The sequence below is a fragment of the Atractosteus spatula genome, chromosome 7 (genome assembly GCF_055471065.1).
Source record: "Atractosteus spatula isolate fAtrSpa1 chromosome 7, fAtrSpa1.hap1, whole genome shotgun sequence".
Classification (NCBI taxonomy): Eukaryota; Metazoa; Chordata; class Actinopteri; order Semionotiformes; family Lepisosteidae; genus Atractosteus; species Atractosteus spatula.
The window spans coordinates 18,124,703-18,150,091 of NC_142712.1; the positions used below are offsets into that span (position 1 = coordinate 18,124,703).

General features: G+C 38.0%; 2 protein-coding genes across 2 annotated transcripts; both read left to right on the forward strand.

Annotated features, from left to right (window-relative positions):
* The first annotated feature begins 738 nt into the window (after positions 1 to 738).
* Positions 739 to 8,482, forward strand: LOC148830677 (cytoskeleton-associated protein 2). The gene is made up of 8 exons (XM_088922178.1): positions 739 to 817; positions 1,388 to 1,460; positions 2,437 to 2,476; positions 2,818 to 3,623; positions 4,496 to 4,682; positions 5,656 to 5,716; positions 6,671 to 6,896; positions 7,575 to 8,482. Exons 1-8 carry the CDS (start codon positions 739 to 741, stop codon positions 7,837 to 7,839), a joined length of 1,737 nt encoding a protein of 578 aa, XP_088778304.1. The 3' UTR covers positions 7,840 to 8,482.
* A 2,728-nt stretch (positions 8,483 to 11,210) lies between these two features.
* On the forward strand, positions 11,211 to 24,518 carry nek3 (NIMA related kinase 3). Its single transcript, XM_088920176.1, has 14 exons — positions 11,211 to 11,369; positions 12,699 to 12,830; positions 12,997 to 13,090; positions 14,499 to 14,596; positions 14,703 to 14,786; positions 15,337 to 15,404; positions 15,958 to 16,044; positions 17,516 to 17,570; positions 18,174 to 18,374; positions 20,311 to 20,416; positions 20,747 to 20,911; positions 21,866 to 21,994; positions 22,907 to 23,024; positions 24,023 to 24,518. The coding sequence occupies exons 2-14, from the start codon at positions 12,714 to 12,716 to the stop codon at positions 24,081 to 24,083; spliced, it is 1,383 nt and encodes a 460-aa protein (XP_088776302.1). The 5' UTR covers positions 11,211 to 11,369; positions 12,699 to 12,713; the 3' UTR covers positions 24,084 to 24,518.
* The last annotated feature ends 871 nt before the right edge of the window (positions 24,519 to 25,389 follow it).

Below are 25,389 nucleotides of genomic sequence, written 5' to 3' on the forward strand. Positions count from 1 at the left end.
TGCACTGTACCGTGGGTGTGAGACGTTTAAAAAAGGTTTTTTTCATTTGTTCACACTCTTACCCAGAAATTGTCATTAATCTAAAATAAAAAAAAATACATATAAAACTTTATACCTGATTTCTTGAGTCCCACCCTGTTTTTTAAAGCTTATACGGCAAATGTCATACAGTGGTTTATATGTGCAAAAAGGATCAAATGTATCAGGGCTAATAATACGAAGGAGCCACACTACAATTAATGAAAGTTTAAAAAGCGGATGAAAGACACCTCAGAATAAGAAGTCAGTCTAGTACCTACAGTACTACTGATTAGGTAACGATTTCCTACTGAACGAACTGAAGAAAAACATTAAGAAGAAGTAGGCTGGGGTTGTACGTCACTTATTTAACGTTAAGGAAAGAATGCAAAGCGTTATTTTTTTATTATGGTTTAAATTCAAGCAGGAATTTATGTTGGCAGACGAACGAACTCCGCCAAGAAACCAGAGGGAACTCTTCCGTCCGGCTACACGCCCTGAGTAACAGTCTTCGTATTCCGATTGGCTAATTCAATTCCCAGGGAAAAAACGGATTCGTCCAATTGGCTGGTTCAATTCTAATGGAAGGGTGATGCAGCCAATCCAGACGCGGTTGAGGAGGAACAGCGGTAAACTCAAACCGGCGCATGTTGGGGCGGTTGTGTGTGATTGGGCGTATAGAGTATTTTTGTTTCCTTTTTTAAAATTGAATCTAATAATATGACTACAATCAACAATACAAAAACAAGAACGGATCTTCAATCTCAAACGACGGAAGGATCACAGCATAGGCTCAGGGGTATGCATAGGATGCTCTGTTTTAAAAATGAACACGTCGTCTGTTTTTTTTGTGTGCAGATAACTGTAATTTCATATTTTGTGTGATTGATGTGATCGCTTGTTATTGCAGCTCCACGTTTTAGGATTCTCAGTACTGCAGTTTTTTAAAACTGTTTTAAAACTGTTTTTGTGACTTCTAAGCGCGGTTAGATATTAAGTAGCTGAATAAGGAGAGGGCAATTCTGCACTCACGTTTTGTAGATCTTGCACTGACGCAGCTCCCTGCAAATACCATTGACAGTATTTGTTCCGTAATTACCTTAATATTTTTAGTAATAATAAGATAATTTCTAGTATCTTTAAACTTTGATACACAAGTTTTAATTCGTGAAACTGCGTTATTTACTTATTTCCAATACTCAGGAAAAGACGTGTAAAAGGGTGTTCATTGCAATTGCGTTCTTTCTGGTCTTTTTATGGTTTGAACGGAGAAAAACGAAGGACGTTATCGCATTTACACAAACTTAGGTGAACTGTATATTGTAATGTACAATAATTTGGACATTAATTTCCTTTCCCAAATTCTAAGACCAAAGGCGCCAGAAGCTGGGGGAATATCGAGAGAAGAAAAATAAGAAAATCACCGAGAAAATGGATTCCGGGTACGAATACTTAACTGTTCTTTTACATGTCGAAAATTCTGTAGGTCAAATTTATGAAGGAGATATTTAATTGGATGGGTATGTCAAAAGCACAGAAATAATCACTGCATCATGTGATAGTCCATGTGTCTATTGCCATATTAGAAATGCCTTTGAATGATTGTTTTTATACATCTTTTATCTAACACCATAATAACCTCAAAATTGTTGCAATTATAACATTTGTAACCTTATGCCTTTACTGGAAGCACCGATAACCTCGCATCTGTAAAACTTTGTTCATGTTTGAGACGCTTCTTTTGCTAACAGTTTGTCCTTGAGATTCTGACACAAGGCAGAGACTGGAGGTAGCTAGAGATTAAGTTTTTGATAACAAAAAGGCAAGGAAGGAAAATCATCCAGGTGCTAGAAGAGAGGGCTGCGTGGGAATGAGAATTGTAACTTCTGTTATCTGGCTGTAAAGAGCTCTGACAGGGGAAACGGGCGGAGGAAGAAAAAGGACAGAAAAACTTTGTCTTCCTTTCATGCTGCTGTATGGTGCCTTTACTTCAGCTGAAATAAAGGCCTAATGATTGCTTCACCTCTAGCTTGGACTGTCGGTCTCCTGAAAAGGGGTTATCCTCACCCATCTGCCTTTTCCATGAAGCCATTCTCTTTCCATATGTTTCTGTGCAGCATCCCTTTCTAAATACAGGAACAGGGAATAAAGGTAACTAATAAATAGTAACAGTTAAACATCAGTGATGTATTTGGATGAATTTTTTTTTAAATGGTTTATATAACACCTTTCTAGCAAAGGGTTTGCAGACTTTGAATTTCAGTGCTTCCCAGTAGTTCAAAGGCGCTGAATCCAACTGGGTACATATTTGTTGAAGTGGCAGGAAGGTGATTGTGACAGACTTGGAACAAGCCTTCTTATGTAACGCACATTCAGTATATTCAGTCTTTGCTTGTCTTTTTTTTTTCCTTTTCCCAGCTTGAAAGAGAATGTCCGTCGTACACTAAACACCAAAACGGTAAGCTTAGCATCCATCACCATAATGGCTGATGAAAGAGGAGACCTTATAAGAGACTGAGGATTTTAAAGTCCACATAGAATTTAACAGAAGAAAGAAGAGTTCCAAATTTGATATCTGATACTTGTTTTCATGAAGCCCAAAAACACATGTCAAAACTGTTCTTGAACTTGACAGTCCTTCTAATATGTTAGTCCTGTTCTTGCAAATTCACTGTTAGCCTATCTTGATGTTGTGGAAGATGAATGTTTCCATTGAATTTTCAGCAAACTTGAAAAATCTGTATGTTTTGTACGTTCTCGTTGCTATGTGCTTTTTTTTTTCTTGTTGCTCCTTCGTAGAGTGATAAAGAAAATGCCAGACCAAAAAGTGAATCCCGGGATCCTATTCCTTCCCGCAAAATCCAAATGGCCACCACCAAACCGGCTTCACATCCTGCCAATACCGGAAGGGAGGTTGGGCAGAAGGACGTGGGTAAAAAGGAGGCTTCAGCAGAAGTAAGTGGCACTGGGGCTGAAGGGAAGAGACGCCCCACCCTGAGCCACTCTTTTCTCGCTCACAAGACGATTCAGCAGAAAAAGCTCATTGCGGAGACCGCGAAGCAGCCCCAAACTTTGCCATCCAGACCGGTCTTGGGCACTTACAAAGGCAAGATTGTCCAGTCCAGAGTTAGTTCGTTTAGAAATACCGTTGCCGGTGTCGGCGACGCTGAGAAACCCTGTTCGGACGCAAAACCCAGGGCTCTCAGACAAGGGGGCCCAAGGCCTAGCTGTCAGCCCACTGTACCACAGCCACCCAAGGCAAAATCCTCCACTGCTCTCAGCGCCAAGCCCACTGTTGCCAGCAGACCACCAGTACACTCTGTCAGGTCGGCCACTGTGGGACCTGCACCCCGACAGAATGCTGTAGGGGTCCATCGGCCTTCCACTGCCAATAATCCAGGTGGTTTTAGCAGTGCAACCCGAGCTAGACCTAACGTCGGTCCCGTGAGTCAACCACAAAGTAATCTGGTGGTAAAGAAGCCCGATCCTCCACCGAAGGACAAGCCCAAGGATGCTGCAGGCGCTTCCAGTACGAAAGGAATGAAGGGGGTCGCTAGCACCATGAGCCAGTACAGGGCTCCGAAGGAAACGCACGAGGAGAGGAGGTCAGTGATCAAATAAGTGAATCTGACTGTCTGGGTCTTCTTCCAGGACTAAACTAAACCTTTTTTAAAAGCATGTGATATAACAGTGGTATCATATTGACTTGTTCCAGATTCAGTTGTATGTTAATAGAATGAAAAATATGTTATATGTTAATGAAATATCCGAACACCCATGTGCATTTGAGAAATCCACTTGCTGGAAATGTTTTTTTACAGATCTGGGCTTTAGAAAAAAGCCGGCGTTGGTTTGTATTTTTGAAAGTACGAAACCTGTTTAATTTTCCTCTAATCCCTGAATTCCATATTTTTTTAATTCACCGAACAGACAACTGTTTCCTTTTATAATCCATTGCAGACAGCCATGTAAAAGTTATCAGAGAGTGATGGCAGTCCAGTGTATCCTCCTTTAACACAGAAAACTGTAGAGATTTAACACTGTACAAACACATGCTGATAATGCGTCACCCCTCTCCTCAGGTTGTATTGTATTTTTAGCTGGGTTGTTGTCATATTTTAGACTTTCAGAGTCAACTGTTGGGCATATGCTATACAGGAGATTGTAATGTGTCGGTGGGTACGAATCTATTAGAAAATGGAAGGAACACTGGTCACTAAGTGGTGTTTCTTTTCAGTTTTGTCTCCCCAAAATTTTAGAAAGATGAGAAATGCAATAATGAAAGATTGCACTTTTTGTTTAATCACTAACTACTTCTAGAAAGATCTGAATCATTAATGAATTTATTTTGTCAAGCTTTGAGTTGGACATTGACCTCCCTTTCTTTGACACTGTACTCAAGTCACTTTCAGCTTTCTGATAATAGACAGCTTGAACCGTACGTACCCATCGATCATTCCTGTTTGTTGTTTTCCAGAGCTAAGCTGGCTGAGTGGTTAGCAGCAAAAGGCAAAACTTTGAAAAGACCATCAATGGTGGCATCAGTCCCACACACGGTGAGACAGACAACTAAAAAGGAGTCGGCGCTTCCTCCCGCCTTAAACACAACCTCGGACATAAAGGATAGCTCAGTGCAGGGCTTGCCTGTTGTTAATACAGAAGAGGTAAGTAAGGTCACGAGGAAACAAACCCAGTGATAAGCCGTGTCTTTAATCTTTATTCACTCACTTTCAAGATTTTAACTTGCACACCCCTGTACCGTATATCAACTGATGTTTATCTGATGGACTTGAAAAACTGTCAATATTATGTGAAGAATAAAAAAAAAAAACTACAGGCAAACCACTTAAACAGTTGAAGCATCATGTCATACAATAGAATTTTTGGTCTTTATGCATGTCAAGGAGAAGATGGCTTCATTTCATGGACAAGAACAAAAAAGTTTAAGTTCCACCCTTTAAAATTTCAGTGTTTGTCTTACACCTGGGCTATGTTTTGGTAAAACATAATGCACAGCTTTCTCACTGTTTTCCTCATTTTGCATTATCTTTATAGCGAGACTTTTTTTTGTTATTTTTATTTATATAAGCCTTTGTGGGTGGTATGGTGGACCAGTAGTAAGCATTACTGCCTCAAAGCACTGGGGCCCTGGGTTCAATTCAGTTCCAGACCTGGGGTGTTATCTGTGTGGAGTTTGCATGTTCTCCCCACGTTTGCGTGGGTATCCTCCTGGCTACTCTGGTTTCCCCCCACAGTTCAAAAACTTACTTGTAGGTTAATTGGCTTCTGGGAATGATGGCCCTGGTCTGAGTGGGTCTGCGTCTGTCTTGCATCCGTTGCTAGCCAGGATAGGCTCCTGCTCCCCTGTGACCCTGTATTGTGGAAATTTGAAAATGGATGAGTGGGTGAGCTTTTGTAGCTCAGTAATTGTATTGACTATTCAAATTTAATATTAACACATTAATTTTTAGGATCTCTATATGGAAGCCTACTTGATAAAATGCATCACGCCATTTTGCTTTTTAACAGTTTGCCACCGAATTAAGTTCTTGAAATGCGAGGACTGTTTTTATGAATGAGAAAGTTCTGCAGTTCCCTTTTCACAATCTAACCATGTCTTGCATGTCTTAACTGCAGGCTGTTCAGGATCTGTGCTCTGCGCTGGCTGCAATGCCAACACCTTCGTTTGCTGAGACCGGTAAGTCATAAATGTGCTAAGGAAATCTGCCCACTGTCTTCCCACTGTACGTTTTCTGTTTGGCAGCAGTGGCATGCCTCCTGAATAAGGCAGGGATGCTCGCAGCCCTTCCGGTCTGTTCCACTTCAGTACTTCTCCTTCTAATCCTCAGTTAAACAGTTCAGAGTTTGGTTGCAGAACAAATTGTGCCATGGAGTGGAGTTGAAGGGCTGCCCTTTGAATAGCTCTAAAATAATATAAGGCTGGTGAAAGGCCCTCAGTTGCTACGCAATGCAGTAAGAAAAGTCATGTATTTTATAAAAAAAGAAAAGATAAATGAGAATGAAAGAAGTATTAAATGCATGCCTTAAGTGCTTTTGCTTACTAAAGGGATACTTTTCGTGACTAGTCTTTTTTTAAATAAACATACCTTTAAATTGCATGAAATAAATTACGAACAGTGGACCACCACTGTGCATAGTGTGCCATTACGACTGTGCATCATAACCCTTCTGCAGATTCACAGGAAAAGACTGGTAAATGATATGTGGAAGGTTATCAGTATTATTTGGAAGACATCGTATCCAAAGCAATTTACAGTAATATATATGAGGTCACGGAGGGCATGGTGGTGCAGAGGCTAGCATTGCTGCCTCGCAGTGCTGGGGCCCTGGGTTCAATTCCAGACCTGGGGTGCTACCTGTGTGGAGTTTGTACAGAATGTTCTCCCCATGTTCACATGGGTTTTCTCTGGGAGCTCCAGTTTCCTCCCACAGTCCAAAGACATACTGATAGGTTTATTGGCTTTTGGGGAAATTGGCCCTGGTGTGAGTGTCTGTGTGTGCCCTGTGGTGTCCTCCTTAGTGCCTGTTTTTTGCTGGGATATGCTCCCCCATTACCCTGTATTGGATAAAGCAGTTAAAAGAGCGATGGACAGATATAAAGTTACGTGGTAAAATATATGTTATTAATCAGATATTCCGGAAGGCGTAGAAGGTGAAAAGGTGGAAGAGGATGTTAAGATAGAAGAGGAGAAGAAAACTGGGGCACTGAGAGGGTGCTCTAGCCAGTTACAGCAGACCCTGAAACTGGAGAGTTCCAGCAGCGAGGATGAAGAGACAGACGAGGAGGAGGACGAGAAAGCGACAGGCGAGGCATCTGTGGTCAAGTACAGTGTGAAGACCACACCGTATCTGCAGAGGTGGGTTGTCCTGTCCAGTACTGTTCCACAGATACGCTACAGCAGTGCTTTTCTGCCTTCCAAAATGTAATAACATCCCTGGCTGAACACCGAATGAATACTGTCATGCATTTACACAGGGATGGAAAAGAACAGTCATTTAAGAATAAGACTCACTGCAACTCATCCATGAGTATTTTTTGAGTCAAACACAATCAAACACCCTCACTAGGCAAAGTGTCTAAAATAAGGATTCAACTGAAGAAATGAGAACTCAAGAAAAAAAAAACTGGAAGAGAATGACCAAGGTTCAGAATCAGAGCTGTTAGAACCATATCTGAAAGGTGTGGGCTAGGTAGAGAAACCTTTATCTTATTTTAACTAAAGAATTCACTGGTAATTTTAGGAATGTGAACTTGCGTAGAATGTGTTTTACCATTTCTGTCATTGTAGAAATACTGATTACTAAGTGGCGTTTCTTTTCAGTTTTACATGTCTCCCAACCAAAATCTTCCCAGAATTTTAGAAAGACGGCAAATGCAGTAATGAAAAACGTGAGAATTTTTTAATCACTAACCACTTCTAGAAAGATCTGAATCATTAATGAATTTATTTTGTCAAGCTTTGAGTTGAACATTGAGCTCCTTTTCTCTGACAGTTTCCTTTCTAAATTCTGGTGCCCACTTTTTGGCTTTCCAGTGTGAAAAAAAAGATTCAAGGTGAAGGAAGCAGAAGTGCCATCAAGGACCTGAAATTTCTGACACCAGTGCGGCGCTCCCTCCGCATTCAAAGGCAGTCATCCCGGCTTCCCAGCATGCTCGTCGACCATGACCCCTGTGTGACCTCTTTGGCTGAGCTGGTGGGCCTAGACGGAGATGCTAGCGCCTACATCTACAGACAGAACCCTAGCCTTCAGGCGGTGAAGGACCTGCCTGATCAAGTAGAGAGAATGGACAAGGTTTAAGATAGTCGAGGATTGAATGGATCAAAGTGCACCTTACTATAAAATTTAAACCCCTGTCGTTTTTAATTTATAGGATTAATCAACCTATTAATCCTATAGGTTATAGGGCTATAGAGCTGCCTCCACTTTTCAAAGTCTCTTTTCCTGATTTTGATGATTGTCAAATGCAGCCAGAAGTAACCCCAGTCGTAGAAGGCCAGAGTCCTGCAGACTTTATAATTCACTTTTATATTAAACTTGAAACCTGGTCAACTGGAGTTTCCAGTTCTAGATTTGAAGCTCTAATCCAACAGGTTATGTGTCTGCTGGATTATGTTAAACCACTAAACTAGCAAAGGTTCCATGACTTTACAAATTAATCTTTATCTCAACCAGCTAAGCAGGTGATTTAAGTTGGTAAATACACTAATTTGGAGCAGATCTTAATATTTAAAGCCCTTGAGAACTACAACTTCCAAGTGTTTTCAGTTATTGGAAATGAGTTATTTAATGTGATTTGTAAAACCTAACTGGATCAGGGCTCTCCAAGACCAGGACTGGAGACAGTTGTATTGTGGATGGATTTAAGAACAGAAGGCTTTTGAGATCCAGGGCTGCCCTCTACTTTTCAAAGCCTCTTTTCCTGATTTTCATGATTGTGAAATGCAGCCAGATATCCACTGGAAATGACTGTGGTAACATTTCGTTTTAGGCTGGTTTGGTAAGGAAGTCATTTAATTATAAACCTTTCACTACCGAGAAGCTTATATGCCAATGTGTATCGGTTAAAATGCATCAGCTACAGTTGTAATGCACTTTCATATCATAGGTTAAATAAACATGGTTCCTGCAAGGTGTGTTGCATTATGGTCCCATATGGCAATTTATTCAAATCTTTTTGGGTAAATGTGTCAAATTCTTTCATTACTAAGTTGTTTTTTTTGTTTTCAGTTACTTGGTATTTAGTGGTGTAGTAGATGTAACAGCTGTTCAGAAGAGAGTTACTGTATCTGTGCTTACCTCAGTTTTTAATGTTTTAATATGCATACAGCTCTTACAACACTACCCCTTCTAGAAAAAAAATGTTCTTATTGTGGTGGATTTACCAGCACTGTTTGTGCATTTTTCACCATGATTAAGGCCAAAATAAAATTCACGTTCCACCCACCCTACAAAAAGACAATAAGTCATGCTGTCTTTCCCTAAAGCGGAAGGAAAAGTCTTTACATAGATTAAAAACTGGAAAAAAGTTAGACTTTTGAAATTTGCTACCGGCGTGTAGATTAAGTGGATATAATTAACATAACTTAAGTGGAGTTATGTGCTGTACAAAAAGAGAAAAGAGGCTTGCATTAAATATGGTCAATTTAGCTGGACTTTTAGTGAACACTAACATTTAGAAAGATTTGAGATTGGCATATTTACCTTTTATATGCTTCATAAAATATAACGGCGCAACATGTATTTCCCACTATGGAAGTGGTTCACATTCTGTTATTTCAGACTGTATAACAACAATAATGCTGTATTTGAAATGCAAATCAACTTGCATTATCTTTCATTTATCAAAATTAACTAGTGCTATTCTTTGACTTCTTTTAAACATGGAGTTAAATGCTGTATTGATCTTTGTATTTGTACTGAATGTTTTTAAAACTTGATATTATCTATTTCTGTCTTATGCAACCTTATCTTCTTTTGAGTTGTTACTGTTCATGTTGTGTGTGCCCCTTTTTCTCTTTAGCTCTGTTTGAGGTATTTAGTCGATACATAAAATATTGAACACAGAACACATGGAATACATGCACAAAGCAAAATGACATTTTCTGCCTAAGGTAATTGTACCCCCACATCCTTTTCTCAGCAAAACAGAGCTAGACATTTTGATGTCTTTCTACAATAAATGTCATTTTTTAAATCAATGATCACCTGGTCAGGAATTCTCATTTTATGTACTATGCATATTCATATTAAAACTTTGCTACAAAACAAATTCTGTGTCTTTAGCTTGGTACTGGTGATAACTTTAAGTAGAAAACACTTCTAGATGTTATGAATTGGTGCACTACATGCGAACAGGAATAACAGTATGTACATCATATCACATTAAACGGTAAGCAAGTAAATGGCTGGTGAAGATTTTAGAAAATGCAGAGCTTAAAGTTATTACTTAAAATCAGCAAATATACACCATAGTTTTCTTTTGTGTTCATTTTCCTGTCCATTTTCAAAGAAATATTGTCTGAGTATTGGTAGAACTAACATGATTACAATGGAGAACTAAAGTAACAGGTTACAAACAAGGCAAAGCTAGATTCTTTATTTGCCTGTGACTAAATGAGAATTCCACCTATCCTTTTCATATCCCACAGAGACTTCAACTGCACATCCAGAGCTTTTGGTTCTGCACTGCCAAAATATTCTGTACGTTCCGTTTTATATTTCCTCTAGTGCTCCCGGGTGATTTCTTTTGCTGAAAATCTTGAAGTCCCCGAGTTTACTTAATTTAAACCTGTCAGGATTTCGATAGCAGAATCATGAATTCCTTTAGACCAGTTAAAGGCGCTCTCTTTCATACATCCTCTAGAGGAGCAATATGTTGCACCATGATGACCAAAAATCAATGCAATATTTCAAGTGAGATCTAATGTATAATTTTAAAATGATTTATCTTGATTTAATTTCTACACTTAATCAGACCTCTTGTACGTAATTCGATACCGTTTTGTAAGGATAGAAGTGTTACAGCTGTCCTTGCATAAATCAGGAGTCCTCTTCAGGACAGTTAGCAACTTAATTTCTAACTTTTCTGTCATTTTCTCGCACACATGTCTAGAGTCTCTTATTTGGAACACCACCACACTGCACCGTCTAGTTCCATTTTTTAAAGTTATTTTAAAAGGAAATTATTTTCATTCAGACCTTTGTGTCAGATGTGTCACCTAACAAAATCTTTTGACTACAAACCATCAAAGAGTTTTCAGTTGATAAAATGTCGTCTGAAGACTAATCAAATTTTAGCTTTTCTATTTCAAAAATTAGTTTTAATAATAAGGTCGTTGCCTACACCATGTCCAATGTGTAATGAATCTTGAAAACTGCACTCTGTATGTACTGTAGTTTATAGATTCCCATCATAAATGTACATCTACTGATGGAAAGACGGTTTCTGGTACTGTAGAGCATTTTATGAACTATTAAAACCAAAGCAGGTGTGTATTTCGATGTGCAAACCTAATGATGAACTTTTTTGTTTTATAAAAATAAAAAAGATCCAGGATTCATAAAGTCCTCGTTCAATTTTGTGCCCGACTGCCCGTTTTCCTTGTATTTCCGGTGTTTAAACCATAAGAATGGCTGCGTGCGTCATGCTGCGAAGTGGCGTGGAGTACAGAGGCATTTGTCAGCTTGTTGTGGTGTTCATTGTTATCTGCAGTTCAAGGAAGTTTCTCTAATGTTTAATGATAATGTGCGTTTCAAATTACATTTAGCCGGAAAACTCATACTTCAAGCCATTGCACTGGTCTTCGAGATTCAGAGCTGCAGTTAATGTAAGGTTGTTTTTGTTGTTTTATTTTTACGCAAATATGAGCAGGAAACAAGATAAGATGTATCTGTCTGATTAAACAATCGTTATTTCTTTTCGTATCTTGGTTCAGTGTGATTGTTTTTATGACCACTACGATACTGTTAATTATTTTTATTCAGCGTTTTATTCATTCGTTTCGTATACTGTATGTCAGATGTTTCATTTATAGTCCCTAGGGTAGTAATACAGTACATATTCCATTATTGTCCTTCAGTAAAAGACTTTTGTCGTCAAAAAGACGTATGTTGCTTTCAGATTAAATCGAAAGTGTTTTTTAAGCATTTGAAATAATTGAATATATGTATGTTTTGAAACGTTTGTTAATTGTAATTAAGGAACCTAAATATATATTTTTTAAATCAAACCCATAAACACTGCCGTAGTATGAATGGGGCCGGCGCGCTAGTAAACGTTTTCCTGTGGTTGAGGTTATTGGCTGTTATTCGGGCTTTTCAGCCCTGGTGTCCGTAAATACTGTAGATAGATCAGTTGCTGCTTTTTTGCTAGTACTCAAATTTTTTCAAATATTCTGAATAGGCAACAAATTACTTAAGTTAATGTATGCTTTGGAGAAAACGATGAAAACCCAATAAGGAATGCAAAAAAAGACTACGAGATAATTTATGATAGGATTTGTGTCAGAACATCTTTGCCAAAATCTAAAGAAGTTAAATGGCTTCATTTAGTGTTGAATATACGGATACAGTCTTTATTAGGGGGAAGATATGAGGATAGACACCGCAAAATCATTTTACTGTTTAAAACTGCATTTTCAAAATGATGTACTATACTTTAACATGTCGTGTAATAAAGTGGAACTACTTTTCTCTACATAACGTGCACGATTGATGTGATCTTTTTACTTTCTAACTGGATATCATAGATATTAGAATAGTTCATACGTGGTAAATAGTTTATAAATGATAAAAGACAAGATTCAGCTTTGGCCAACACTGGAAAACAATACTGTTAATACTGTTTAGAAGTTCAGGTGGGTAGCTGCGTCAGCATGCGTAGGCTGCAAAGGAACAAGTAATAGGTTTATTCCATGCTGAAAAAAAGAAGAAAGAGAACACAACGTTTCGGCCGTGGACACCTGAAGAAGGCTCCACGGCCGAAACGTTGTGTTCTCTTTCTTCTTTTTTTCAGCATGGAATAAACCTATTACTTGTTCCTTTGCATACTGTTTAGAATACAACTGGGAGAAAAAAAAGTATTATTGTTTTAGCATTTGTACACCACATTAAGAATTACAATTGTATAGACTCTGTTAAAGTTTGTCTCACTTTAGGTATCCACTGTGAACATGGAGAGCTATGTTGTCTTAAAGATCATTGGAGAAGGCTCCTTTGGGCAGGCTCTGCTTGTAAAGCCCAAGAATCAATGTGAGCAATATGTCCTGAAACAAGTTCGACTCCCACAGGTAAGCAAGTTTTCTGCGAATCTGCATTTTCTGTTCATCTCACCAGATTAGCCTGTGCTCTTGTCTGAGGTAAATGTGGAAATATTCCAGATGCAGCAGGTAATTCATGCAGATGTGTCTTAAAAGCATTTCATGAGGAGCTGATCACTGTTACGGTTCGTTTTAGACTGAGTCAGGAAAAGGATACTCCAGAAAGGAGGCCACACTTCTTGCAAAAATGAAGCATCCAAATATTGTTGCGTTTAGAGAATCATTTGAAGGTAAGATGTTTGTCCTTTCATTCGTTTTGGTCCTGTACACTTCAATTCAATTCAGTTTGTTTCAAGCGTTATTGTCCCCTAGGGGAAATTTGTTTTACGGCACAGTCAAACACAACACAATGACAAAAACATATCATGAAAAAGGAAGAGAATACAGAAGTGTTACAGGAGAAAGGAAACAAGAGACAAGGTAGTTACTTTGCATTGTTTAAGAGTGTAATTGCAGTGGGAATGAAAGATTTCCTGAGTCTGTTGGTTTTACACCTGGGGGCACAGAGGCATCTCCCAGATGGGAGAAGTGTGAATTCACAATGGAGGGGGTGAGACACACACTCCCTGATGCTTTTGGCTTTCTAAGTCACCCTCTGTTTGTTAAGGATGCTTAAGTTGAATTCCTGATTATTTGGCCACTTATATTCACTAATTTACCCAGCCTATTACAATTACAAGTATGCAAGTACTTATGTTGCCAAACCAACAAGTGAAGCAGTATGTTAAGAGTTCTGCTTGAAGAAAAGATAATATACTATTAGATGTTTAGTTTAAAAAAATTAGATTCGGCAGGATAATTCTGTGCTCAAGTTGGAAATTTCAGTTCACAAGTGTATGTCCAGCAATATGAAAAAATAAAAACCCTTCTTACCATTTCATTTTAAGCAAAGGAATCTCCAGAATGTGTTCCTTCCATATCTCCTGTATTTGCTGAATTGCTCTTTTTTGAAAATCTCTGAGCTGGCAGTTGGAGACCTGTAGCAGTTTGTAACTCAGAGCTTGTTCTAACATGGACAAAAGTTGCTGGCAAATTTGCTTCACTAAATCTTTGAAGATTCAAAGGAAACCAGGAATGAGTACTTTAAGGGTTAGGCCTAAATTAAGTACTTAAGTTATAATCATCAATAATCTTTCTCCCTGTCTTGACAATATTGAACAGATTATGATCAGTATGTTAATAAAAGATTAATTAGCAGTCATTTCCAAGTGTAAACCCTCCTAAATATCAGGAACCTGGTATAGTATTAACACAGGCTCCCAGGTCTGTAGCTCTTGTGACACACCATATCATTTCTCACTTAATGATATGTAAAAACAAATCTTTAGCTTAAGTCTCTGATGCAAAGCATGTAGGATCATCTGATGTGTTTCTTGAGATTAATCAGTATTAAATCTGCTTTTATAGCTGATTGTGGCAGACAGATTTTAATACTGATGATAATTAGAAAAACATTCTAATATTTTGTATTAGAGTTGTAAAAAATGACTGAATCAAAACAAAGACTACCGGCATTATACAGTAAAATAGAAAACTCGCTCAGGGTAGTGGTGTATCAGTGCATCCGATAGGAAATATACTAGTCGTGGTCTTGGTGCTCTTCTGAAAACGTCACATCTGTATTTCTGAGTTCTGCAGCTGATGGCTATCTGCACATTGTTATGGAGTTCTGTGCTGGGGGAGACTTGCTTCAGAGGATCAAACAGCAAAGAGGGACACTGTTCTCTGAAGATGTGGTGAGGCATAGCTCTAGGTCTTTCTCACAGTCGTGATTTCTTGTTTATTTCAATCTTTGTGTAGAACTCAGTCATGATTTGGTGTGCTTTTTTTTTTTCTTTCCAGATTATAAGATGGTTTGTCCAAATGTGCTTGGGTACTAAGCATATACATGACAAACGAGTACTACACAGAGATCTCAAGTCCAAGGTAGTTGTCTTCCTTGTGTACAAGCTGTAGCTAGCACAAAGCCTTTATAGTGATTGGTCGATTGATAGGTACATTAGCAATATACTATACTGAGGAGAGCTGGGAGTCAGTCTAACAAAAGGGCGCTGTCAATTTTTCATTTCTAACTAATTGCCAGCTCCTTTTAAACCAAGTCACAGTGACAAAACATGTAGGAAATCAGATGTTTCTTTAGACAAATCTTTAGATGGCTTAGCTACCCAAGCACCCTATTATGTGGCCTAAAAATAATATGTGCTTCCATTTATTTCTTCATTTTTAATCTGATTAAAGTTAATTAAGACAGTCACTGCAGATAATAAACACCTCAGCTGTTAACTGCTTTAGTGTTTTGGGTGCAGATGTGAATAACCCATCTAAATTGAGTTGGCTTGAATTTTCCATTTTGTTTAGACTGACAAAATGTTTTTACAGAAGCTTCACTGAGCATGAATACCTCTTTTGTTGATACACTGCGTGCGGTATGGTTGTTTAATTGTGCTTTAAACGTGTGCTCTTCTTCTGTGTCCAGAACATTTTCCTCACAGACAAAGGGGTGATAAAGCTTGGAGACTTTGGGTCTGCCTGCATTTTGAATAAGTATGAAAATTTCAAGAATTTTACTGAGTTGTATGCTCATTCTTTCTTCTGTATTAGTAAAAAGCAGCGGGATGAAATCAGGCTAATCTTTCAGATTTCTTAAGTGTTTTTCAAGAGTGTAAACTTAAGTTGTAGGGGCAATGAAATAAGGAATATAAGCAGTGAAACCTATTTAATACATTTAACATTGACGACCATAGATCCTCATTGGTGTTGTTTTAAACTTCTGGACATATGGTTAATTATCAGGTACATAATAGAGACTGTATGTTGATACTGTGTTGATTGGAAAGGCCTGAATTATATTGGTCTTCTTATGAAACAACTACAAAGCAGCTACAGGGGAACATCTTCAGTATAAGTCTGATGGATCAGATTTGTAAGCTGGATACCAAGTATAACACAGCAAATATTCATATCTTTATAATCTTAAATATGTAGGTGGTAAATTCTCTCTTGTTGACCATATCTATCTATAATCTACAAAAGTTATTTTGTAGTATGCGGGATTAAAGATTCATAATTAACACCATTCTTGTTTCCTCTGTTGTAGCTCAAAGGGCTACGCTTACACCTACGTAGGAACTCCTTATTACGTTTCTCCAGAGATCTGGGACAGCAAGCCTTACAATAATAAAAGGTAGAAATGAAAAAAAAAGACTAGAAATACTGTAAGCATACTTACATTTTAAGAATTTAAGAATGATGACAAACTAGTGTAGTTAATTTGGCTTATCTTGCTCATAGCTGACTGGCGCTTATTGTTCAGGATCCTTTTAAAACAGTTCTTGAAAGAACCCATCGAATCTTTAAAAAAATGTACCGTACTACTACCCTTTTTATAAACACATATTCTGTCTTGAGTGCTGAATGCACTTACACTCATTTTCATATGCTGGCCTAGGTTTTAGAAAATCATGGTTTTTATCATTCTTATTATGGCCATCCAAGAGAATAGATTTGTGTCCAAGAGAATGGACCTTTCAGGATTTAAGTTATCTCAGTAAAATCTTAAAACTATTCATGTAGGAAGCTGTAGCATTGACAATTTCTTTTAATTACTACCACTTTGTTGGCCATAGATATAAATTCAGAAAGATGTTAATTCTAATTCCTAATCTTTTATAATGTAATAATGAAAACATAATGCAATATTTCCTTGAGCAATATTTAAGGTATTTAAGTACTCAGTGCATTAATTGTCTGTTACACGCAGTACTTTTGTTACTATGGAATCCTCCATTTCATCAATCAGAAGCTAAAGATCTACCCTTGAATAATTTACCAATTAACTAATCTATTGAAATGACCTGACATTGTTTGGAATGAAATTCAGAATCCCCTGTATTTCTCAGGGCCCAGTGCCGCAGAGCACCACCATCACAATTATTGTTTTTTTCTTCAAATAAGGAAAGCAACACTTCCAGTTTGGCTTCATGGCATTTAGAGATATTACACAAAAGGGATTTTATTGTTTTATGGCAAGACCGGTAAAATTATACAACGATGTTAATAAACAAAAGTCATTTACCCCAAAATCTCCCATGCAAACCAGGGTTAACATACAAAATCCACACAGATAGCACCCCAGGTCTGGAATTGAACCCACGGTCCCAGCACTTAGAGGTAGCACTGGTAACGACTGCGCCACTGTATCACTATAGCTTATAAACTTTACATTTTTATGGAAATATCTGACCTAGGAATCACCTAGAGTTGTTAATCCTTCCTCCCTATGGCTGTCAGTGTGTATACCACTGCCCTAGGCAAGGACTATTAGACCTTCATCTGCTCGTCTATGGACAGCATGTTACACAATTGTACTTTTTGGACACTCAATCTGTATATACCTATTCGCATTTTGCACATGTTTTATTGCTTTACAGTGACTTTGAGCATATTTTTCACACACCTAACTATATTCATTTTGTATTACTGTACTTATTTTAATTTTTTGTCTATTCTGATGTCTGTTTTTGCTTGTCTTGGGCTGGGCTGCTGTAACACCTCAATTTCCCTTTGGGATCAATAAAGTCTTATCTATCTATCTAATCATGGGACAGACGTTAACCGGTCAATCTCATTGCCATCTCATTGTGATGTAATTACAGTGATGTGTGGTCCCTCGGCTGTGTCCTTTATGAGCTCTGCACTCTGCAACACCCGGTAAGGGCTGAAATATTTTTGTCCACGGAAGAGTGCTTTAGAAAATTGTAGATATCAGTTGTAGAAATGTATTACCCGTGGTACCTGTGGAACCTGGTTCAATGAGAATCTTCTCCCAGGCTACAGAGAAAGATTGCTGAAAAAGATCTTAAGAAGTAATACGTATCACAGTAACCCATTTCTGATTATCTGCAACTACAGGAAAGTTGAATACATAGGTTAAGCATGAGAAAAAACATGGCAAATAATAGTAAAAGACCTTGTGAAATTAGTATGGTAATTGGGTAATTGTAAATAGCATGGAGTGGTCACATACTGCATGTGAAAGCTGATGGGATTGCCCTTTTCTGTAATTTAAATGCTTTTTTGAATCAAACCTACTGTCATCTCATCAAAAGGGTTGGTTGTTCACTCACAAATGTTAAGATTTGCATAATAAATGGCTGATAGATAATCTGATAAATCATTTTAAAAATACAAAGGTACAGTTCTGACTTAAGCCATCATTATTAAGCCATCCATTTGTGCTAAATTTACTCTGGTTTTCTGAGAATTCGGTTTCTCTGTGACTGGATTTCACACACATCTTCTTTCTGACTTCAGTTTCAGGCCCGCAGCTGGAAGAGTCTGATCCTGAAGGTGTGCAGGGGCTCCTACCCTCCCTTACCTTCTGCACTCTCTTATGATCTGCATTATCTCATCAAACACATGTTCAAAACTGATCCCAGAGACCGGCCGTCCCTGAACACCATCTTGACCCGACACCGAGTCTCCAGGCTGCTCCGGAAACACATGCCCCCTCAGGTACGACAGCACATGTGCCTCCAAGTACAGGCGTCCCCCTTACTGCTCAGAAGGTCTGATGACAGCACACAAGGCAGATTTGAAAATATTCTGAGTATTATACAGAATAAAAAGAAATGCCAGAATTCATTACGTGTGCCTAATACTGCATTTCCACAAATTGTATTTCATAACCAGCACTATAGTGCAGAGTGATCAAAGCAAGTACACTGCATACAGTAGTAACGGTAACCATGGTAACACCTGTCATCTCAGATAGGAAGATTTCTGTTTCTCTTTGTGCTGATTTTCAGTTTTGTTTTACATGAGGAACTAAAAACTAGCCTGATGCTGACAAACTTTATCGCCTTTTTTTTTCTTCAGTGGCATTAGAAATAATTTCTGCTACAGTATCTGATATTTGCTGATGAACATCTAAGGTTTAAACTGCTTCTGAATGTTGTGTTTTCCTCATGAGTTTATTTGTTCATTGATTGTGTTATCCTACGGAGCTATTAACCAACATTTTTGTGAGAAGCTGTTCTTGGCAACACTGTCTGTTGAAACTGTGGAGCATGGAATGGATTTTTAAAAAATCGTGAAAGCAACATGATAATACATTACCCAGCATGTTAGGATAAATGTGTCATTGCAGTCCATGTTATGTGTTCTGTGTGTTGAGAAACTCAATGTGTTTTCCATCCATTTTCTAACCACTTCATCGTATTACGTTTTAGTCTTTTTCAGGTAAACCATTATGAAAATAAATAAAACTGTTGAAATCTAACTAAAGGAAATTTAAAAGGAAATACAAAAACTATTCTCCAGTGTCAGCAATGGGATGCTGCTGACAGACAAAATGTGGAAACATTTGCTTACTTGTGAGCTGCAGGTTAGAGAGACCACATTGGATAGTGACAGGTTAAAACAAATATGTGTCAGATTAAAGGATTAGATACACTGTTTATTAATTAAATGAAAAAAAGCTGAGACAAGAAGTTCAGACTGTATTTCTCAGCTGTTCTTCACCTGGTTGTGAGAACATGTTAGCCTTTTGGACCAAGCTAGAGTGAAACAAACCCTATTGGTTTTGGTTCACTCAGGCTCTTGCTATGCAGTTTGTCAGTTCTCTACCTGATCTGCTGTATAGTGGGGGTGCTGGATCATAATGGTTCTAGTGCATCACTCAAGTGGGTGGTGCACTTCAGTGTTAGAAGAAGTAGGTCATCTCCTATATGTAAAATACTTTGGGATTCGCTGGGAAGAAAGCACTATTTAAAAGGAAGGAATTATTCTATTTATGTCTTGAGATGTTTTGTGCAACCATTCCTACAGGTAAAAAGTTCTGTTTCTCACCAGTGGAAAAACTATTAGCTATCATATCAGTTCCCTTTTTACTCATTTTTTTAATTTTGTGATCTAGTCTACAACATTGAAGGATGATGTTTTGGACAACTTAAGCTACAGGAGAGATCATGCTCAGTGTCATGTCGGCTCTTGTTTACATTGTCTCAGTGAGAGCCGTGTGCACTGCCATTGACTCACAAGCTACAACAAAAGACATGCCCTTCAACTGATGACTCTCTGTTGGGATAGGCTTCACTGATACATTTGCCTAATGTCAGACGAAATACAGTACAACTTCTGCAAATGTCCATGGATAGTGTAACTTTAAGTTCATCAGACAAGGTGTTGATTGCAAGATTGAGAAAAGTGGCCCTGGTGTGAGTGTATGCATGTTTGTATCCGTGTCTTTCTGTCTTGCGATTGACTGTTGTCCTGTCCAGGGTGTACTTTGAGTCTGTAGCTTGCTGGGATAGGTTATGGCTCTTTTGCACCCTGAATTGGAAGAAGCAGTTAGAAAAATGGATGGATGTATTACATTAGTAACACTGAAGGGTGCTCTCTTCTTGGAGAGTAGGGCTGTGATGACCAACTGGCATTTGTGTACTATCAGGTACAGCTGGAAGAGCAGACTGGCAAATGGAGAAAAGAGGAAGGGGAACAGGTGGCCAGGTTTTTGGGAGAGAAAAGCCTTGAAGGAACTACTTCTACAGTGGGAGGTTAGAGAAACCTGTTTTTTAAAATAGGGTTCTATTGTGAAAACTCCTCAAAAACATATGGTCTACAAAATTCACTGATAGGAAAATGTTTCAGCTGGAGTTGCTGTTTTGACAACTCTGTCATAGATATACAGTAGTGCATTTCTACTAGTACTGTATATTAATGGTTAATGAATACCTTACAGTACCTCTGGCAGTGTCTCGACTAGAGAGCACTCTAAATGGACACAGTGTCTGCACTCTAAATGGGCACATTTACTGGTTGTGCTAGAACATTTCATGTTATCTTTTGTATTATTATTGAGAACTATAACATCTGTCTTTATTCAGAAACAACAGCTGGACCTGATGTATCAGCTCTAGGGTCTTCAGCAGAGCCGTCTCGCAAGAAATGGGATGAAGGCCCCTGCAATACATTGTTAGAAGTCCTGGGGAATGCAGATCTTGTAACTTCGTCTACCATGGAGTCCACAGACATGTTAACGATGAACACAGGTACCACCAACCATTCCCATCCTGAAACAGGACTCCAACAGTTAGACTCAACAAGTGAATTTCAGTGGCAGCCAGAAAAGAACAGCTATTTCTTCTCCCATCAAACTCAAATATTGTTCTTGCATTTCAGGTTCCTTATTATTTGTTTGCATATTAAATTTTGCTTTTGTGTTTTGTCCACATTGTGAACACTATCCTGAATGATTTACAGATTTACAGATTTAACCATTTTACCATTCAACCTCTGTCCAAGTGCCAAGTGCAATGTGTTTTGGGAAGCAGAGATCTGGAATTTCACCATTTGGTGCATATTGGTCATTGGAAGAAGCCTTGATGTTCCTTTATGAGGACAGGGGTCACTTATACACTGTGGCATCTGGACACTGTTGTGTACTGACTGGAACTTGGGGCCCATTTGTGACTGGAGGTCAGCTCCAGTACCTTTCAGATTGGGACTGTTTCCTCTCTGGGATCTTTAAGCACAGTTTGGCATCTCTTTGTGTCCTGAAATATTTCATATGCATTTTTCCAATCTAAAAATATTTTTTAACATTGTAACTATTTTATCTTGTTGACTTCTGAATTATGTTTTTGCAAATAAATCCATATTTACTCTCTGTACATGAGTACCGTTGAAGTGCAAAAAAAAAGGAACAGCCTGGGGCGTTTCTGCAGTGCTGCAAGTACACTTGGGCAGTGTGTTGAATGAGATTGTAATTGGAGAGTATTTTGTTACACGCTCAAACAATCAACAATACATTTCTTCAGAAAGGAGGAGAAAGATATTTGAGAAACCATGGACAGAGTATGTTGTATGAGTGAGCAGTGTGTTAACAGGAGAACTGTTGGTCGTTTAACTTCTCTTTTCCTAGGAATGGTAAGAATCTGGAAAGGTAATGTTCAGCACTCTCTTTGTCTACAGTGTCATGACTGTGGTGTGTGTCTGAATCTCAGGAGGTCTTGAGTATCCCCATTCCCGCCCTCGAATGCAGTGGGTGAAGAAACCACCAGAGCGACTGCTCAGTCTGTTGGAGAAGGCTCATCTGAGCGAGGCGTTCAAGACGTACACTGTGTGCAAGCAAGGTGAGACAGAGAGATGTGCAGAATGGGCTTGCAGCAGGTGAGTAAGGTGGGCGCTGAGAGGTGCAGAGGAAGGTGTGTCGACTTCAGTCCCAGGAGAGGGGTGCAGACTCACTGGGCTTTCTGTTTGATTTGTACTTAATTAAAGATGTGTGATATAAACATTTCAGACTCCAGTACCCAGAAACAGTGACCCCCACCAAAGAAAATATACCAGAAGATAAACCAGTTGTATTGTAAAAGAAAAAAATACTTACAAATACAGGGTCAGATTTTGTTGCATTGAACATGTTTTGTGGTTGGGACTGTTTAAAAGCATAATATAAACCTATAAGATATTTTGGTAGAAGTGCAACACAAAAAGTAATTGAGATTTAGGCTTATAAAATATTTTATTTAATTCTAATAAAATAAACAAGTAAATCGCAACAAGTCTATTACTAGGGTCAGTCACAGATTCTTGAATCCCTCATTGTCGTTCGGATACCTAGTCACTGGTCTTCTTGCTATTCTTACAAATTATGCTTTCTGAAATAGAGGAAAGAAAACAGGCATAGTGCTATTCTTGCTTATTGTTGGGGCTTCCTAGCTAGCAGAAAGAATACTTTGTGTTTACTCTATTAATGGCCCAATTTTTAACATTTTTCTATATTTACATTTTCTGCATAACTTTACTCCTACCCAATCTGGAACTGTCAGTTGTGTCTCTACACTTGTCTCGGCCCACAGTGACATCTTTTGCTTTTAAAATCCAGTTGGGTTCGGTAAGGACCACGGAAATGGTCATTTAATGAGCTGCTAGAAAGTAAATATGTTGGGTGTGCTGTTTGACCTCTCTCTCCTCATGTGTAACTTTTCTTTTGTTCTTATAAATCAACAAGGTGGTTTTTTCTTTCTTATTTTTTTGTACCCCAGCCAAATTTAACCCTCTGGTAGGGCCCCTGACACGAGGAGGTTGTGATGACACAGACGGGGACATAGAAGATAGTGTGGATTCCTACCGACTGGAGCCACGCTCTGATGATGAGGACACGTGAGTCTCTGTACAGTCCCTGTCACTCATAACGGCACACACTCCCTCCATTGGCTGGCTAGTACTTGGATGGGAGATTGGAAGTGATAAGAAACTGCCTTAACATGGTATGACAACTGAGAACCTTGAAGAATAAGCTTGTTGAGGTTTTTGAACCTCACTCTTAAACTTGTGTTATGTGCTAATAGGTTCTTCTATTAATCCACTGGAAATCCCCATTTTTAATACACTCCTGCTTGCTACTTTCTTGACTAAAACACCATAGTGCTGGCAACTGACACAGTACTTCCTTGTGCTGCTTATGTTCTCATAATGCAAAAGAGTTTACACTCAAGGATTTGTGTACATGGTCTAAAGAATGATGAACAAATCTGAAAGAAGATCATTTCCTCTATAACTCAGGTTGATTTTGTCGACAGTCCAAATGTTTTGCTTCATACTTGCAGGTTGAATTTTGTAGAATAATAGAAAATGTCCAGGGTGTCTTACGCATCGTTCCTGTTTCAATATCCTTTGATATAGTTTTTGATTTTTACCATCCTGTGGAAAGTGTATCCTTTGAGGTCTCTGTGAACTTAAGTTGGGGCTCAGATGATTGTTTGAATGTTAAGGTGGAAATTCCCTAGGGTATTCTGTTTTAATTTGGGGCAGATGTGTCAATTATAGATCATTCAGACAGTTTTCATTATATCAATAATGCCTGGATAAAGTCTATTTTTCATCCATTCTGCTTTAGCTTTCTTCATGCTAAAGCTATTATTTGCTTTCCTCCTTCATACTCTACATGTATATTACAACACAGGAAAAAATACTAGCAAGTGACATTATGTCCATCCTGTTTCTTTTATTGGCTGTAGGTCATGACAGCTATTGTTAATATTACTTTTAAGGCCCTGCATTAGTTGACAAGGCCACAAACAACTTTTTCTGTGAATATGTGTGTTTGTATGTAACGTTTTAACATATAACTGACTTACAGAAGCTCTTGTCATTTTCAGGGATTTTGAAGAGGAGTCATTCTCTGACTGGGTGACGGAACTAGAGAAGATTTCCAAGTAAAACAAATGTGACACAACCATTGCAAACCCTCCCACATTGAGTAAAACATGAACTATTTTTCAAAATACCAAGGTGTTAACATCAAGTTAACCTGCTTGTTAATGATCTAATTAAAGAAACAGATAATACAAATGTATTTAAATATAATATTTTCATTATGTAAATAAATAATACTGGTGTTATTATTTTGAATGAACATACCAACCGAATTGGATATCACTGTGTATGAGCCTAAATTGTTTTCCCCTGAACTGCCAACAACTGCAATATGATATAAACTGGCGAAATTTGATTATTTTTAAATAAGATTTATTACCACAATGTGCTAAAGTGGGTTTTATTTATCTTTTCAAAATCCAGCTTTAGGTTTGTATATTATTTCAAATTTTGCTACCACATCTGTTTTTTAAATTGATTTTCAATAAATACTGAAAATGTTGTGGGTCTCTATGTAATTATTTGCAACCGATGTTCTTCCTCCAGTTGTCGTTGAGATTTTGTTTTGGAATTCTCTTCTCTTTTGCTTTTATTTTTTGCATTATCAAAGATATGCTTGTTTATGAGAGACAGATGTTGTTCTGTGATTTGTGTGGTGCCTTGTCAGATTTGTGAGATGTGTCTTTTCTTCCTCTTTGTAAAAAACGTTTATACCAGGTGAGAGACTGTGAAAGTTCAAGCACCCAGGTTCCAGATCACAATCTCAATTTTACTATCAGAAGACCCCTTTCATAACTGTCCTGAGGCCCGGTGTTTTCAAAGTATCAAGAAATGAATATTTCTGGAAAGAATGTAAATGATGAAAACCAAGCACCAGCATCTGTCTAGCATAACAGGTTACAAATATTATGAAATGTAAGAACCAGAACAGGTCAAATAACAAGAATAACCAAACCTACAAATGGGGGTTGATGTAGTCTTTTAATATTTTCCATTACACTTTAACTGATATATAGTTTTATATGAGGAATTTAAAAGAATTTCATAAAATGCTTTGGAGTATCATTCTGTGTGCAATATACATAACAGAAAGGTTTTCCAAATATATTAGGAACCACTGAAGAATTAAATTTATTCTGGGTAAATTCTGATTAAAAGTAATATGTTTTATATTAATTTATATTGTTTACATATAAACATGATCCAAAGTATAACATTTACACAAATATTTAAATCCACAAAAAAAATATATATACTTACTGCTGGGATACAGAGAACAATATCATATGTTTTGAAAGAATGATTTAATTTATATGACCGTGCAGTACAACGGCAGAAAAATAAATATCATTTGTTAAAGATTTTGGGG

Excerpts from the sequence above, each read along its gene's own strand:
- nek3 (XM_088920176.1), top strand. The coding sequence starts at position 12,714 with ATGGAGAGCTATGTTGTCTTAAAGATCATTGGAGAAGGCTCCTTTGGG. Across the intron at positions 17,571-18,173 it reads TCTGCACTCTGCAACACCCG|TTTCAGGCCCGCAGCTGGAA; the intron begins GTAAGGGCTGAA and ends TTCTGACTTCAG. Across the intron at positions 20,417-20,746 it reads AACTACTTCTACAGTGGGAG|AAACAACAGCTGGACCTGAT; the intron begins GTTAGAGAAACC and ends GTCTTTATTCAG.
- LOC148830677 (XM_088922178.1), top strand. The coding sequence starts at position 739 with ATGACTACAATCAACAATACAAAAACAAGAACGGATCTTCAATCTCAA. Across the intron at positions 2,477-2,817 it reads GTACACTAAACACCAAAACG|AGTGATAAAGAAAATGCCAG; the intron begins GTAAGCTTAGCA and ends GCTCCTTCGTAG. Across the intron at positions 3,624-4,495 it reads GAAACGCACGAGGAGAGGAG|AGCTAAGCTGGCTGAGTGGT; the intron begins GTCAGTGATCAA and ends GTTGTTTTCCAG.